The 17,616-nt window shown below is 41.3% G+C and overlaps 1 protein-coding gene across 1 annotated transcript in view; it reads right to left on the reverse strand.

Annotated features, from left to right (window-relative positions):
* The window catches only part of RORB (RAR related orphan receptor B), a 62,110-nt gene extending 49,574 nt beyond the window's left edge, over positions 1-12,536 (reverse strand). The window contains exons 1-2 of the mRNA XM_061613018.1: positions 12,448-12,536; positions 5,272-5,413 (exon numbers count right to left, since the gene is read on the reverse strand). Of these exons, the coding sequence (XP_061469002.1) occupies positions 5,272-5,284 (13 nt within the window). The 5' untranslated portion in view covers positions 5,285-5,413; positions 12,448-12,536. The remainder of the gene's footprint in view (positions 1-5,271; positions 5,414-12,447) is intronic.
* Positions 12,537-17,616: the final 5,080 nt, after the last annotated feature.

Below are 17,616 nucleotides of genomic sequence, written 5' to 3' on the forward strand. Positions count from 1 at the left end.
AGCCCTATTATCACAACCTGTCAACAGGTCTGTTATCTTCACACACTAATTTTGAAGAAAAAAAAATTCCAGGTTACAGTTAAGGCCTAGACGGAAATAACAGACTTGAAGGTAAACACTCTATACAAATGGCATTTCCTCCAAAGATGCAACATTCATGGATCACTTTCTAGACATATATATGCAACATATAATCTTAAAGTGCTAAGTGTGTTCATTCCTTCTGAGACGAAAGAGGAAAAATGGAATAAGCCAGAGTCATAATGCAAAGCCACATCTTCATCGTTTGCAAAGACAAAGAGTCATGTTTTCATAGTGTTGTTGCCTGGTTTGATACGCTCTTACAAGGAGGACATATGATGTGGCCACCCTACACTATCTGGAACCCTGTGCATTGGCTGAAGATGAAAGTGGTGCAATTGAACAGGTTCTATGCTCTTTGTTGCAACTGAAAGTTCCCAGCCCCTAAACTGAACTCTGAATGGATAAAGAAATTCCCGCAGCCTAACATTCTCATTCAAATGCTGCTGTGCTTGTGTTGAAGTGCTGGCCTTTATTAAGAGGTTGATGTCATGCTCCAAATTTTTACAGATGAATGCAAAAATGTCTAGTACTGCATGTATCTTGAGTTGTGTGTATACCATATTTCAGGCTTTCTGGTGATCTAGAAGCAATGTAATAATTTGAGTGTTTATATATCTTGCCTCATGATTCTAGAGATAAGCCTACAAATGTCTCCCTTTTTAAATTTTCTATCAATTACCATATTTTGGGCTACATGCATGCTATATTTCAGCTTGCTAGGTAGTCATGAAATACCTTAACCATTTTATATTGCATATTCATTCCCCTCTCACCCCTCATTTTAAGGGAGAGGTTATAAATGCCCCATTTCAGATTTTTTTAGTAATAAAGTAATACAAGTGTCTTGAGTATAAGTGTACTGGCCTGTAGTTGATCAGTAAGTACTCTAACAATTTAAATAACCTCATGAGACTATCAATCAAGCAGTGAGGCCAAGTGTGTGTATGTGTGTGATCTGCTCTCCAACGGTCTCAAAGTAGTTTAAAATAACTAAAACCGCCATATAAAACCACCCACTACCAGTAGCAGAATTGTAAAAAAAAGAAAGAAAAAAAGTAGCCTTAATAACTGCCACTTCCTTCCATTCACCTTCTAAATTGTGCTTATGCTTGAAAGCTTTGCTGTTATGTAGCACTGTGCTACAGTGGACCAATCTTTGGAAGGGGTTCTATAATTTGTGGTGAACAACAGCAACGCCCCATCTCCAGATGTGCATAGGCAATTTCTTGAATGGATGGAATGCATACTAGAACAAGTGCTCATCAGTAATCGTAACTTCAGAAGCATCTTGCAGGGTGGGGTGGAGCCACTATGCTAGGTTCCTGGCAGCTGTGTCACTGTTGGAGAGAGGAGAGATGGCAGGAAAGTTGGTGAAGTGCCTACACACCAGCAGAGTCAATCTGGTGTTCCCGAAGGTGCATTTTGCCAACCTCCCCGCTGTCTCACCTCTCCCAGCAAGTGACAGTGATTCACCTGCTGTGAAGCTAGCGTAGTGGATCCACCCCACCTAGGAAGCCACTTCTGCATAACACTTAGGTGGTAGCAAATGGAGGATGTGCAGCCTATCATATTCTGGATCAAGCATATATAGCGCTTTACAGCTAGGTAATACAGTTTTATATATAGACAATAGACTTTAAAAGACAACTAAATATGATAATATCTAATGATGATAACAATCCATACAAGGTTCTAATGTCAATTGATTATGAGTAGTAATATTAAAATGTATTGAATTTTATTTACAACACAATTTGTAGTGTGCCTAGCGTATGATCCCAGCTGTCCTGGTCCACTGTAATCATGGCATAACAACCATTTCTGCTCCAAATAGCAGAAGACTCAGGGCTTATCCACATGGATGCTGTTTTTAACCTCCATTTTCTGTTTGCACCATGCACAGTAATAATGCCAACTGCAAACATGGTGTTTTCTATTCACACTGAGGGGAAGGATCAATCACGCAGTTTCCTAATGAGCATGCTCTCTAATTTAATATTTCCATTCCCTCTGGTTGCTTGGCAACCCAGCATGCTCACTTTGTTCTACCAGTAAGTTTCATCTAAAAAAAATATCCAGAAGTGATTATTTGCATTTTCACTGGTTTAATACAGCTGAAATACAAATCTTTGTTTCAGCAGTGTTATGCTTTTGCGCATACGTTGGAGGAAAGAAAAATAAGGCACCATTTGCAGCAACATGAAAAAGGCTAGCAGAATGGGGGAGAGCAGCTGGAAATTGCTTTTCAGCCTACAGGAAATAAAATGAACGAAGGGAAGAAGAGGTAGTGGGCATGGGGAGGGAAACAATTGACATACCCACCTAAAAGCATTGGAGCAAAGAGTCTGCAAGCACTTGGGATACAGAGTGAAGATGTTTTTTCCTTCCCTTTTCGTATTGTCAGAACATCGGGTTAGTATAGATTTACAGAGGGAAGACTGCATAATAGCTTCTGTTTGCCAGTAACATCATGTGAACCATGCAAATTAAAAGGAGATTTGAGTAGCACCAAACACACACTAAACCACTGTATAGATGAGCCCTCACACTCACCAGGGACATTCAGTTTACATTGCCATTTATGTGGTTAAATTTCCCTGGATTAGTGTTAGGTGGGGCTCATCAACTATAAATAATGTGAAGAGATAAAACTATGTGTGTTGTTTTTAATTTACTCCCCCCCCTTTGTACATTTACTAATAGGATAAGTGGTGCAATTAGGTGATCTCAGACTTTGGACATAATGGAATCCCTCCCCTTTTGTATTAATTCACTTACTACAAAATAGATACGCCAGCTCTGCTGCATTTGGGGCCCTCCTAGGAACATAGGAAGCTACTATATACTGAGTCTGACCATTGGTTCATCTTGCTCAGTACTATCTACACTGACTGGCAGCAGCTCTCCAGGATATCAGGCAGGGGTCTTTCCCAGCTGTACCTGGAGATGCCAGGGATCTAACCATGGTCCTTCTGCATGCAAAGCAGATGCTCTTCCACTGAGCTATAGGCCTTCCTCTGCTCATTCTGCTGAGTGGTTCCTAGTCCTGATTTCTAAAGTCCTGCCACTGAACAGGACTAGCAACAGCATCTGTTTGATAGAATCAGGCATGATAAACAACTGAGTTAAAACTGTTGCTCCATTTCTTTGAGGAAAAAAACCCTCTTGAATGTCAGTATATTCAACACAGTTTCAGTAACCTTTCAGCAAAAATGGGGGCTTGAGAAAGAGGAATGCTGAATGTTAACATCCAAGAAGTTGCATTAATTTTAAAAGGCAAACTTTATTAACTTTCCTCAGCTTGATTTGCCATGACCTACCATGAATTCACCATGAATTACTGTAACAAAACTACTTGTGTGGTAAAAGCCCATGTACAAAACACATACTAAAAAAAAAATCTAACCTTTAATTAAAAATATAATGATCTTGTCTCATTCTAATTTCTTCAAAGGATTGTGTTCTTTTACATTAAGTAAAAAGTTTTGTTTTTATATCATTGTCCAGAAGGGGAAAATGTTATGATAAATGCATGCCAGAAAGTTTCTCAAGGACTGTAGCATCAGAGGATGGGAAAGGAGTCAATAGCTAAACAATTCTGCCTTACTCACTACTGGTGGATGAATGCTACAACCCTGACGGAGATGTGTAGTTTGACACAAATTCATTAACTTTCTATGAATTCACTTTGCCAGATCTTCCTTGCAAGAAAAATGAAAGGTACATTTTGTTATTTTTCAACTTGTAGCATGACCTGGATTCTCTACTATATCTGTGGAGGGCCTATGAAACTGAAGACCTCTGAGCTAGGATTCTTTAGTATCTAATTAGTAGGCTTTGGCTCAGGCCTTGGGTTTTCTTTGTTTTAAAGTGCAGCAGACTCATCTAAGGAATGTCCAATCTGGATGCGTAACAACACTGGTTTTCGTTTTATGATTTTTGCTCTCAACACCTACATCTGTCATTCAAAAGCTTACATATAGTATTTTAATCACTGATTAGGGTAATAGGATGCATTGTCTCTATAGTGCTTCATGCATTTCCTATCATGTGAGGGGAAAGGGAGAAGATGCACTTACTGGTCCCACCCTCTGTGTTGCATTCCTAATGTGCCAATCCCACTGTTCTCCATTTATTTGAATTAATTTTATTCAGACATTTGTATCCCACTCTTCTGGAGCAAAATGACAACTCAGGTTGACTTTACAATGTTTAAAATTACAAATTCAGCCACATAGGGCTTTATAAGTAAGTGAATTTTGCCCAGAAGCAGATTGGTAACCAGTGGATCTGGTGCAGGATTGGTGTAACATGATCCCATGGGCATGCACCCACCCACATCCTTCCAGAGGCATGTGTCAGGGCTGAATGTCTCCAGCAGGGACCTGGATCCACTCATGGATGTTCTCTGATACAGACACTCAGCCCCAAAGAGTGGCGTGTTGTCAGGAACACAATGGTGGGGGCAGAGTCTGCAAGTGTGCCCTCACAATCCCCTGTAGGAAACATATGAGATGCCGGAATATGGCTTACGTGACTCATCATCCTTTGGACCAAATATGGTTTTATAGGAGTATAGGAAGTCAGTCCATTGGTCCCTCAAGCTCAGTATTGTTTCAGGCAGGGGATGTGACCAGCCTTATCTGAAGATGAAGGGGATTGAACCTGGGACCTTCTGCATAGTAGGGGTGTGCAAGAGCCCCAAGTGTCACTTTAGATCTGTGGGTTTGTAAAAAATCTGACCTGTCTCTGAGTCATTCTGTGCTTTCTCCACTTTGATCTGTGCTCTAGGTTCCAAACACTTTGTATGAAATGAAGTTCTGTGTTTCCTGTTCACTATAACGAAGAATCTAAACTGGCTTTTGCTTTTAAAACACCTCAGGCAGTGCGGACTCTTCTTCCCACCCTCTCTCTTACGTAACGGTTATGTAGTATTGTGGCCTCACACTTCCTAGTTCTTCTTTTCCAAATCCTCCACTGTAATAGCATAATAACAATTTTATCATTCTCATGCTATTCTTTTCTGTTTGCACAATATGCATAGCATGAAAATGTCTTAGGTTTTGGGCACAGCGAGGATCTCTGTTATGGAGCACCAAGATGGCTTTCTGTTGGGGGTAAAAAGCAGAGTGCAATGAACATCAGTTTCAAAGAGTTGATCTGTGAAGTAGGAAGCAAACTTTTTACCATCTCTAGACATTCCTAGGGCAAGACACTTCTGCAGTCGGCAGTGTTGGCAACGGTTTCTGTTGGTTCTGTCAATTAAACAGTTTCTCTGCCTTGGGCAGGAGTATGAGGCATTGTTCTGCTGACTCCTCCTAAAGAATCCCTAGTAATAGAAAGAAAGAGGGAGGGAGAGAGAGACAGCTTGATTCAATGAAAATTGTGTAATGTAATTTCTGAAAACTGCTTTTGCCATGTACAAGCAAAACCATAAAAATAATGACTATCTTTGTGAGACTCTCTTTGTATGCCAGCCACTTCACACTACAGAGCCAGTGTGCTGTTTTTTTATTTTATATTTTAATGAAATTTATAGGCTGCCTTTCACTGGAAAGTCAAAAAATAGTTTCCAACAGAATTAAAAGATACAATTGTTAAAATAAAATACAATTAAAAAAAATACAGCAGTAATGGACTCTAAAACTCCAGAATGGACTAACCAGATCCCCCAAAGGCCTGGGGGAATTTCAAGTGAACAGCAGAAAGACATCACTGATGATGCTGTCCATGTCCCTGGGGGAGGAAATTCTAGAGTCTGGATGCAATGACCAAGAAGGCCCTGACACACATACCAGCAAGGCGCACAATTTTCACTGGTGAGACTGATAGCAAGATAATGGTGATTAAGAATGTTAGGTTTCAATGTAGTCCCAAATTTCCACCACAAAACTCTCTGGGTCACCTTGGTGCATTTACACTGTCTTAGCCTAATCTAATCCTCATGGCTATGGTGGTGAGGATCAAATCAGGATGAGCTGCATGTATGCTGCTCTGCGCTCTTTGGAGGGTGTGTAGGATATAAATGTGAGAGAGAAATAATGTAGTATAGAGAAGCTACATAGGATTTAATTTAACCCAGGGCTCAGCTCCAGAACCTGTTGGCTCCTGATGTTCAGCCTTGCAATCTATGATAAAGACTAAAGTGCCCCTAAATATGTAAATGAGAGGATTTTCCATTGGGGAAAACACAGTTTTTCAGGGCAGAGAACTTAGGCACACCTTTTTTCAAGAGATATAGTAGATCTTTTCTTTTTTAAAAAAGGTGTGTTCAGCTTCATCCAGTCATTGCTAATATCCATGCATCCAGGAAACATCTGTAGTTTAGATTTTGCAGCCAACACAACAGTTTTTCCTCTTTTTTTGGACAGCACTTTATTATGAAACTGTCCTTCTGACCTTTGAACAGAACGATAATTAGGGACACAAAAGACTGGCAAAGAAATGTGGAAACATGGGGAGCTATACTGAGGACCGGCTCTACCATTAGGCAAAGTGAAGCAGCTGACAAACGTAGGTAATTTGGGGATGCCATTAAAGGGCAGCAAGTGTTTAGTTATTTAATTTATTGTTGTATTGTTACTCCCAGGAAGAGGCACTTGTGGGATTTTCAGGTATGAAAACAACTTGGCCAGCCTTAGGTTCTGTGCAACTTGACCTGTGGAAGGGGGTGCCATTTCCATCTAAATCAGGATTGTCCATACACTGACTGGCAGCAGCTATCTATGCTATAGACAGGGGTCTTTCCGAGGCCTACCTGGAGATGCTAGGTAGGGATTGAACCCAGGACCTTCGCATGTAAAAAAAAAAGTGCTCTACCACTGAGCTATGGTCCTTCCACTATGTAGTGTAAAACAATGTGCCAATGGACACTATGGATTGTTGCATTCAATCAAGGCCTACTCGGAGTAGACTCACTGAAATTAATGAACCTAAGTTAGTCATGTTACCAGGAAAAATCAACGTTTTGCTGCTTAAATTTCAAAACTCCTCTTACCTATAAACCCACAGATCATTTGAACTGAGAATGTAAAGAAAATAGGGTCTTGGAAGGATGTGTGTATAAGTGTGTTAAGGGGCTGTTTGTCCCCTCCCCACCACACTAGGGTTGCAGCAACACCAGGAGAGATTAGGGTAATTGATCTGATACTTTTAAAACTGATTCAAAAACAATAGGGTTAAACTGCTTGCAGTGGAAGAGCTTCTGCTTATCTCCATGTGCTGTCTACACGCAGCAGGGCTGAGGGGGATCATCTGCCCACAAGGCACAAACAAGGGTAGCCATTAATGCTAGTCACATCTAAACAGGACTGAGCCTTGGAGCACTGCTGGTTCATTGTCATATGAAGGCCAGGACCTCCTTTTCTGCTCAAAGCCATTTTTGCTCCTGATTGTCTTTGTGCGGGGTTTTAAATGATCAGATCAATCAGGATAAACCAGTGTGATGACTGTCAGAAATCACACCTGCATCATAAAGGGAGTTGTTTCAATTACAATGGTGAAATCGTCTGAAAGCTGAAGACTGGCAAAATAGAGATGATTTGGTGGATGAAGTGGCAGTTACAGGAACTCTGGGGGAAAGTGACCACACCATACTTGAATTCTTGACTTTAACAGAAGCAAAGGCGGAGAGTAGCCATACGCGCACCCTAGACTTCAGGAAAGCTGATTTTAATAAACTCAGAACAATTGTAAGTACCGTTCCATGGCAAGCCACCCTAATGAGAAGAGGAATCCAAGATGGGTGGGAGTTTCTAAAAAAGGGAATTCTAAAAGCGCAATGGCAAGCAATTCCAACAAGGAAAAAAAGGGGGGAAACAGCAGAAGAAGCCAATGTGGCTTCACAAAAAGCTTAGAGATGACCTGAAAACAAAAAAGAACACATACAGGAAATAGAAAGAAGGCCAGGCCACAAAGGAAGAGTACAGGCAGGTATCACGGAATTGCAGGGATGGCATCAGGAAGGCTAAAGCTGAGAATGAGCTGAGGTTACTGAGAGATACTAAAAGCAACAAAAAAGCTTTCTTCAGGTATGTCCAGAGTAAAAGACAAAGAAAAGAAATGGTGGCACAGCTACTCAGTGAGGATGGCAAAATGATAACAGATGACAAAGGAAAGGCAGAAGTGCTCAATTCCTACTTTGGCTCAGTCTTCTCCCAAAAAAGGGTCTATGACCCTCCCAGAAAATTTGAAGTAGAAGGGGCAGGATTGGAGCTTGAGATTGATAAACAAATGGTCAAGGAATACCTAATCACTTTGAATGAGTTCAAATCAGCAGGGCCCGATAAACTGCATCTTAGAGTATTAAAGGAATTGGCTGAAGAACTCTCAGAACTGCTATCTATTATCTTTGCGAAATTGTGGAGGACTGGTGAAGTGCCGGATGACTGGAGGAGAGCTAATGTTGTCCCTATCTTCAAAAAGGGCAAAAAGGAGGAACCAGGAAACTACAGACCAGTCACCCTAACATCAGTCCCTGGAAAAACTCTGCAGCAGATTATAAAGCAGTCAATCTGTAAGCACCTTGAAAGCAATGCCGTGATTACTAGGAGCCAACATGGATTTATGAAGAACAAATCCTGCCAAACTAATGTTGTCTCATTTTTTGATTGGGTAACCTCCCTTGAAGACTGTGGGAATGCTGTGGATATAATATATCTCGACTTCAGCAAAGTTTTTGACAAAGTGCCCCATGATATTCTGATTAGCAAGCGAGCTAAATGTGGGCTGGATGGAACAACTATCAGGTGGATCCACAGCTGGCTCCAGAATCGTACTCAAAGAGTGCTTATCAATAGTTCCTTCTCAAACTGGGTGGAAGTAATAACTGGGGTACCACAGGGCTCGGTCCTGGGCCCAGTGCTCTTCAACATTTTTATTAACGACTTGGATGAGGAGGTACAGAGCATGGTTATCAAATTTGGAGATGATACAAAATTGGGGGGGCATAGCTAATACCATGGAAGACAGAAACAAAATTCAAAGGGACCTTGATAGGCTGGAGCATTGGGCTGAAAACAACAGAATGAAATTCAGCAGGGATAAATGCAAAGTTCTGCACTTATGAAAAAGAAACCAAATGCACAGTTGTAAGATGGGGGATACTTGGCTCAGCAATACAACATGTGAGAAGGATCTTGGGATTGTTGTTGATCACAAGCTGAATATGAGCCAACAGTATGATGTCGCTGCAAAAAAGGCAAATGCTATATTAGGCTGCATTAACAGAAGTATAGTTTCCAAATCGTGTGAAGTACTAGGTCCCCTCTATTCAGCACTGGTCTCATCTTGAATACTGCCTCCAGTTCTGGTGTCCGCACTTCAAGAAGGATGCAGACAAACTGGAACAGGTTCAAAGGAGGGCAACAAGGATGATCAGGAGACTGGAAACAAAGCCCTATGAGGAGAGACTGAAAGAACTGGGCATGTTTAGCCTGGAGAAGAGAAGACTGAGGGGAGATATGATAGCACTCTTCAAGTACATGAAAGGTTGTCACATAGAGGAGGGCCGGGATCTCTTGTCAATCGTCCCAGAGTGGAGGACATGGAATAATGGGCTCAAGTTGCAGGAAGCCAGATTTCAACTGGACATCAGGAAAAACCTCCTAACTGTTAGAACCATATGACAATGGAACCAATTACCTAGAGAGGTAGTGGGTTCTCCGACACTGGAGGCATTCAAGAGGCAGCTGGACAGCCATCTGTCGGGAATGCTTTGATTTGGACTCCTGCATTGAGCAGGGGGTTGGACCTGATGGCCTTATAAGCCCCTTCCAACTCTACTATTCTATGATTCTATGAAATGTAAGTTTCAAAGGAGAAGATTTGGGAAAGGCATGTTTTGCGTATGTTCAGCGAATAGGACAACAAGGCTAGGAAATGCTTTTTGCCCAGGATTCTTGGAGACGGTTGGCAGACAACTTTCATGAATGGCTGCTGGTCAATATAAAATTCTTTTGTGCATGTTTTTTTAAAAATTTGTAGGGGTAATAGTGTTATTGTTTTAGTAGTGTCTGAATCCATACAGTTCTGAATTTCAAAGACTATATATGTGTTGTGTTCCACCAAACTGATCTTCTCAGTGGGACTTCCAAGTAAAATTACTATAATTAGCATTTACATCACACTTCAGTGTGTTCAAAGTTTTTCACATATATTATCTAAGAGGCAATGTGGCTTCACCACTGGAATAGCCCTGGAAAGATGCCTGCTCATTCATGAAGCTCACTGGGGGACTTTGAACTGTTCATTCTCTATTAACTTAAGGTACCTCACCGGGTCCTTCTGAAAACAAAATGGCCAGGATGGTACCAGAAAAAAATATTAGGGATGAAGCAGAAGTGCATTTTCTGAAAGGGCGATGAACATGTGAATATTAACATATTACATGCTTACTCCCCCCTCCAAAGCTTTTCCTTCAAGTAACCATAGGGGGTCTGGCAATGGGGTGGTGGTGGCGGCAAGCTACTTCTCTAGTTGGGGTGTTTGCTCCCCCCTCCAAGTGTAACCTATGCACAATGGGGTAAGGCCACATGCACCGCCCTGGACTTGTTGAACAAAGGGCATGATGATGGTGATGATGATTCTCTGCAATCCTTATTGTTTATTAACATCCCAATGTTGAAGATGAGGAGCTGAGATTGAGATAGTTGGCTAGCCTAAGGCCATGTAGTGAGTTTAAGACTGTGGTGATATTTGAATTAGAAGGATCTTCTTAATGCAAACTCCTCGGTGCTAGTTTTCACATTACTGGTGAAGGTCCAATTGCATTGCACGCTAGTTTAAAATAGCAATTATGAAAACAAGGGCTCCCATAGATTTCCACTGATCTTTTATTAGCCCTTTGACTTCTTGCCCTGGAAACACTGCACTCGATTCAGAAACAATTTAGCTCATTATTTGCCAATGAATGAAAATCTGTTGGAAAAAGAAAGCACTTTACTGGGTGCTTAACAGTGCAATCCTACTCCAAAGAAAGTCTAAGGTAAGTGTGTATAGTCGCCTTCCCCAACCTAGTGCTCTCCAGAAGTTGTTCAGTACAACTCCCTTGAGCCCCAGCCAGCATGGCCAAGAGTCAGGGATGATGGGAGCTGTAGTCCAGTATGTCTGGAGGCAGTAAAAGATTTTAGCCTAAGTCTCTAAATTTTCTCTGGATTGCACCAAAAATCCTTTTTGATATTCCTAAACAGATATTTTCTCATATGATCACTTATAAACCCTGATTCATGTATTTATTAGGAGAAGTGTAGCCTTTACAAAATTGATGTCACTGTTATTGCTGAGGAAAGAGTTACATTCTGAGTCACTAGATCATTCTCTGAATTACTAGAAAATAGAATGGACAGACTTTTGTCTCTTTCAGATCTTGTATGTGCATGTGGGGGGAGAGGAGAAGCAGGATTGTGTGCATGCCTGACCTCTCTGTGTTAATTGTACAGTTCATAGAATCATAGAATCATAGAGTTGGAAGGGGCCTATACGGCCATCGAGTCCACCCCCCTGCTCAACGCAGGAATCCAAATTAAAGCATACCTGACAGGCGGCTGTCCAGCTGGCTCTTGAAGGCCTCCGGTGTTGGACAGCCCACCACCTCCCTAGGTAATCGGTTCCATTGTCATACCACTCTAATAGTTAGGAAGTTTTTCCTGATGTTCTGATGAAATCTGACTTCCTGTAACTTGAGTCCATTATTTTGTGTCCTGCACTCAAGGGTGATCAAGAAGAGATCCTGGCCCTCCTCTGTGTGACAACCTTTCCAGCACTTGAAGAGTGCTATCATATCTCCCCTTAGTCTTCTCTTCTCAAGGCTAAACATGCCGAGTTCTTTCAGTCTCTCCTCATAGGGCTTTGTTTCCAGTCCTCTGATCATCCTCGTTTTGTATGCTTCCATGTTAATTGTACTAAAACTCAACTATAGGCACGTGTGGCTCTCTGCATGAGAAGGTCTAAGTATATATAACTAGGCGTACAGGAACTCTGAATGTGTAGAGCCTTGTCCTCCCTCCACTCATTCATATACAGGCCTGGTTCCCTGCTAGGCTTTTTTAACATTAACTGGGAGAAAGTTGAAGATCCATGCGAATTTAATACATTTTAAAATAGTAAACTTCTGTATTGAACAATCAGTATTGAATTATCAGTATAGATAATTCCAAAATTCAAATATGGCACTATTTAGAGAATAATTTCATTGCTGAGGCAAGAAGGCAAAAATGTACATTTTGCTGAGTCAGGAAGGCAATTTTGTACAAAGTCTTGGTTTTTATTGAAAGCTTATAATTAAATAAAGAAATGATGGAAATTGGCACAGAATACAGATATCTGTCACACACACACACACACACACACACACACATCTCATACCTTGCAGCCTTCACATGTGATGACTCCATAGTGTATTCCAGAGGACTTGTCACCACAAATCTTGCATGGTATCACTTCAATTTGTGCTGGAAAAGAAACAAAGGGTTAGTGCATGCTTGACAATACAATTTTCTCTTTCTTCCTTAATTTTGCATAATGGAATATACAGGTGGACAAGCCTTTTTCCTGGCTAGCCATCACAAGTAACTGTGAAATTGTATCCTACACTGCTGTATGTTCTCAAACACTTCATCCAGTTTGATTTTAATGAGCTCACATTATTGGGTTACTCCCATTTCCCTTGAGAGGGTGCCCTACAGATTTCATCCTGAATTTACTTATCCTGACATTAAGTCCAACTTCTCCTTTCATTAATTATATCTTATGAAAATCTGTTCTTCTCTACAAATTAGCCTTTTGCTTCTCATCAGCTTTTTAACAATTTTTCAGGCAGTGATCTTGACCTCTCCCACACCCCTGGATAATATGCTGTGTAATAACAAGTCCTCAATTGCTCTTGACATGGTGAAGTTCACATCATATGAACACAAATACAAACCGTAGTTATCTACAATTTCCATGAAGCTCCAAATAACTGATAAAAGCAACAAGACATTCTTTGTTTCTATAAGCATATGCAGATTTGTGTAGCCAAACAGCAAGACTGTCTGCATTTCGGAAGCTAGGGAGATTCTATTTTCCCCATCCTTCATCACCCTATAAATGCCAGTTCACAAACTTTTCAATGTGGAAGGGCACATCACATAATAAATAAATAAAAATAAATGTAGTAAACTCAGTTTTATTTTTTACCATACCATGACATGGTGAGTGTTAAATATGTAGCCACAAGTTAACTCACTGGAGCCCAACGGTTCATGATGAACTTAAGTTTTTACTGAACTGAGAGCAAAACAGGAAAAAACTTGGTAAAGTAAGGTACAACTGAAACCATGGCTGGGGAACCTGTGACTCTCTAGATGTTGATGGACAACAACTTCCATCATTCCTGACCATTGGCCATGCTATCAGAGGCTGATTGAAGTGGGTGGGCTACAAGTCAGACGGAAAAGGACATCATGTTGTGAGGTGTGTGAAACTGTACCCACATGTGAAGAAAAAAATTACAGGCTACCAAGTCAAAACAGAACCTAGCATTTTCTCATATCAGCTCCCCCCCCCCCATGGAGACTGTTTTATAGAAACATGCAACGACAAAGTTCACCACTTGAGGATTTTATTGTGCCAATAAGTTATATATAAGTCAGACCTTCAAAGATACTATGAATCAAGAACCCTTGTATACATAGGAAAGATACAGTATCTCAAGATGCCATGCTTTACAGTTAAGCAAGCTGGCACTTCTAGTAAAAAATGCACATAAAAAAACCTAAATATGTTTTACAAATATATCACAATGTAAGTATGATGTATGGGGAAAGCCTGTGACTAAATACAATTATTTAGCAGTGATTAATTTTGGGCTAATTCCTATGTCACAGCACAAATGATTTATATGCAGATGCATAGAAATGAACAAATTCATTATGAATAAATGAATTGATAATCCCAAAGATGGCAATCCATACATAGATTAGCTGGGAAGCAAGTCACTTTTTAACCTGTTCAAGCACACATGTTCCAGGCCCTGGAATTATTTTTGGAATCTAGTGTTTGTAGAGTATTGTGGAAATGGATTAAATAAACTCTAGCACATTGCATCTGGCAATAGAAAAGCTGTTTCCTTCTAACAGCTTTCTGGAGACACAGTAAAGGGCAGGGGATGAAAACAGAGTTGAACCCCCAGTAATCTGTGTGGTCCCGCAACTTCTGCAAAAGGTCTTTGGAAACACTTCTCAAACTGTACAGCACATGGCTTGAGACACCAAACTGCCTGATGATATATTTCAAGAATTGCTACTTTGGGGAGCTGAGCTGAAATTTTCTGGAAAATATATCATTTTTGCAATGTCTTTACAATAGGTGTTATTTTTAAAGCCCATATGTCTACTGAGAGTATCATGTTGAGATGCAAAGACTGATACAAGTAGTAGGTTAATGTATTCAAGAAAACGGTTGGCTCATATGCCACATCACAAGCAACTTTAGCAACAGGGGTGACTTTCAAAAGCAAATTGTGATATATGGCATCTGGGGAAGAAGGAGGTGAAGTCTACTGTTGACAGAGAAAAGGAAGTCAAACATTCCTCTGGGCATACCCAAACCTTTGAGTGTACCTAAATACATTTGTAAGAGTTTGGACTGCCTTGTTTTCGTTTATTCTGTATTATTTTAGTTTATTTGTGTTATACCCATTGTGCAACATTAACATAGGAGTACCACTGTATCCTTTTTCAAAAATAACAAATGCCAGAAAGGGTACCTACCCCCTCCCCTTAATTGCAGTGTTGCACCATTTTGTGAAACATTTCTCTCTGTGTGTGTGTCTGCTTAAGTATTTCGACACCATGCACTCCTGCTTTCCTGCACTGGAGCCTGAATCTAGCCAGAATTCTTCTGCTACTTTTTTTTTTTTTTTTAAAAATGAACGAACAGTAGCATGGCTATCCCCCTGAAGCCAGACCATCATCCTCTCCAATCCATGACATTTATCACTTTGACTAATTCTGTGAATATGAATGCAATATGAATCATGCACAGTGGTGCTTGCAACAATGCAGAGATTCTCAAAAGTTCCTCAGGATTGATTTGCATGTTGGATGGAACTGCTAAATTCCTTGAGTTGTCCTTGAATTCATTTCATGGTTTTGGTAATAGCTTGTTGGGATTGCAGGGCCCACTGCAGTACATGTTTGCTGTGTACATTTATGCTTCCAGTTCTCAAGGACTATCTCCACATGACTATTGGCCTGAGTAAACTCAAGGACAACAATGAGAGTGGAGGGAATTTGATGGTAACACCATCAGTGGCCATCTTACAGAATAGGTTGGTATGTTCATAGTGAATATACCAGGCTGAAGTGTAAGAGATATCCGGATATCAAGTTTTCCTGGATTAATCCGACTATCTAGAGCCTTTTCAATCAGGCTTCAGGCCTGGTCATGGGACAGAGACTGCCTACGCCGGGCATCAGACAGGGGGAGTGCATCCCTGTTGGTGCTGTTGGACCTCTTGGTGGCCTTCAGTACCATTGACCATGGTATCCTTCTGGGCTGTCTAGCTGGGATGGGATTGGGAGGCACTGTTTTACAGTGGCTCTGGTCCTACCTGACGGACAGGACCCAGAAAATGGTGCTGGGAGACTTACTGCTCAACCCCCCATCCATTCTGTCTCCCATGCTCTTTAACATTTATATGGAAATGCTGGAAGAGGTCATCCGGAGTTTTGGAGTGCAATGTCATCAATATGCTGATGACACTCAACTCTATCTCTCCCTTCCATCTGATGGCAGGGTGGGAGTGCTCGTCCTAAACCAGTGCCTGGAGGCTGTGAAGGGCTGGATGTGGGCTAACAAACTGAAGCTTAATCCAGAAAAGATGGAAGTGTTGCTGGTCAAGGAGGAAACTGTCCCAGGGATAGGGTTGCAACCTATTCTGGATGGGGTTGCACTCCCCTTGAAGGAGCAGATCCGCAGTTTGGGAGTCCCCCTGGATCCTGCCCTCCAACTTGAACATCAGGTGGCTGCAGTAGCCAGGAGTGTGCTTGGCCAACTCAAACTGGTCTACCAGCTGTGCCCATTCCTGGAAGCAGTTGACTTGACCACAGTGACACATGCATTGGTGACATCAAAGCTTGATTACTGTAACAACACTCGATGTGGGGCTGCCTTTGAAAATGGTTTGGAAATTACAGTTGGTTCAAAATGCAGTAGCCAGAATGTTCACTGGAGCACGGCGCAGGGAGCATATCATCCCACTCCACTGGCTCCCAATTTCTTTCTGGGCCCAATTCGAAGTGCTGGTTCTGAGCTTTAAAGCCCTAAATGGCCTTGGACCAATGTACCTGAGAGACCGCTTATGCTCATATGTACCTGCCCGGGATTTAAGATCATTTGCCTCTGGTCTCCTCTGCGTGCCTGGAATGAAAGATGTTAGACCAACAGGCACACGGAAGAGAACCTTTTCAGCTGTGGCCCCCAAGCTTTGGAATACCCTACCCCAAGAAATCTGCTCTGCTCCCTCCCTGATGATTTTCCAGAGTCTTCTGAAACCATTCTTTTCCAGAGAGCCTTTGGGAGGGACAGAAGGTAGAACTGATTTTAGCCTTCTATTTTAATTTTACCTCTTTAGTCCCTTCACTACCACTCCCCTAATATGTATATATGTGTGTGTGTATATATGTGTGTGTGTATGTATATTGTATTTTATATATTTTAATTTATTTTAATGTTTTTGTGAACTTTTTTGTGTACAATTTTATTATGTATGTGTTCAATTTTATTATATTATTATTATTTATTGAATTTCTATACCGCCCCATAGCTGAAGCTCTCTGGGCGGTTCACAACAGAATAAAACAACCAATATACAATTTAAAACCACATGTAAAATTAAAAACACTCAAAAAATACAACGGTGAACTGTTAATATACTAAAATACTATAATACTATAAGTATGACGTGTAAATACAAGATGTTATGATGTAAAAAAGATTAACTGATTAAAAAGATTAACGTAATTAAAATGTGCTTAAAATGCCTGGGAGAAGAGGTACGTTTTAACCTGGCGCCGAAAAGATATTAATGTTGACGCCAGGCGTATTTCAAGGGGGAGATCGTTCCATAACTCAGGGGCCACCACTGAGAAGGCCCTTTTTCTTGTCGCTACCCTCTGAGCTTCTCTCTGAGTAGGCGCCCGAAGGAGGGCCTTCCATGTTGACCGAAGTGTACGGGTAGGTTCATATCAGGAGAGGCGTTCCAACAGGTATTGTGGTCCCATGCCGTCTAAGGCTTTATAGGTTAAAACCAACACCTTGAATTGGGCCTGGAAACATATGGGCAGCCAGTGCAAGCGGGCCAGAATCGGTGTTATATGTTCGGACCTCCTGGTCCCAGTTAACAATCTGGCTGCTGCATTTTGCACGAGCTGCAGTTTCCGAACCGTCTTCAAAGGCAGCCCGACGTAGAGCGCATTACAGTAATCTAATTTAGAGGTTACCAGAGCATGAACGACTGAAGCAAGGTTGTCTCTGTCCAGATAAGGGTGT

Source organism: Rhineura floridana, chromosome 1, assembly GCF_030035675.1.
Source record: "Rhineura floridana isolate rRhiFlo1 chromosome 1, rRhiFlo1.hap2, whole genome shotgun sequence".
In the NCBI taxonomy this organism is placed as follows: Eukaryota; Metazoa; Chordata; class Lepidosauria; order Squamata; family Rhineuridae; genus Rhineura; species Rhineura floridana.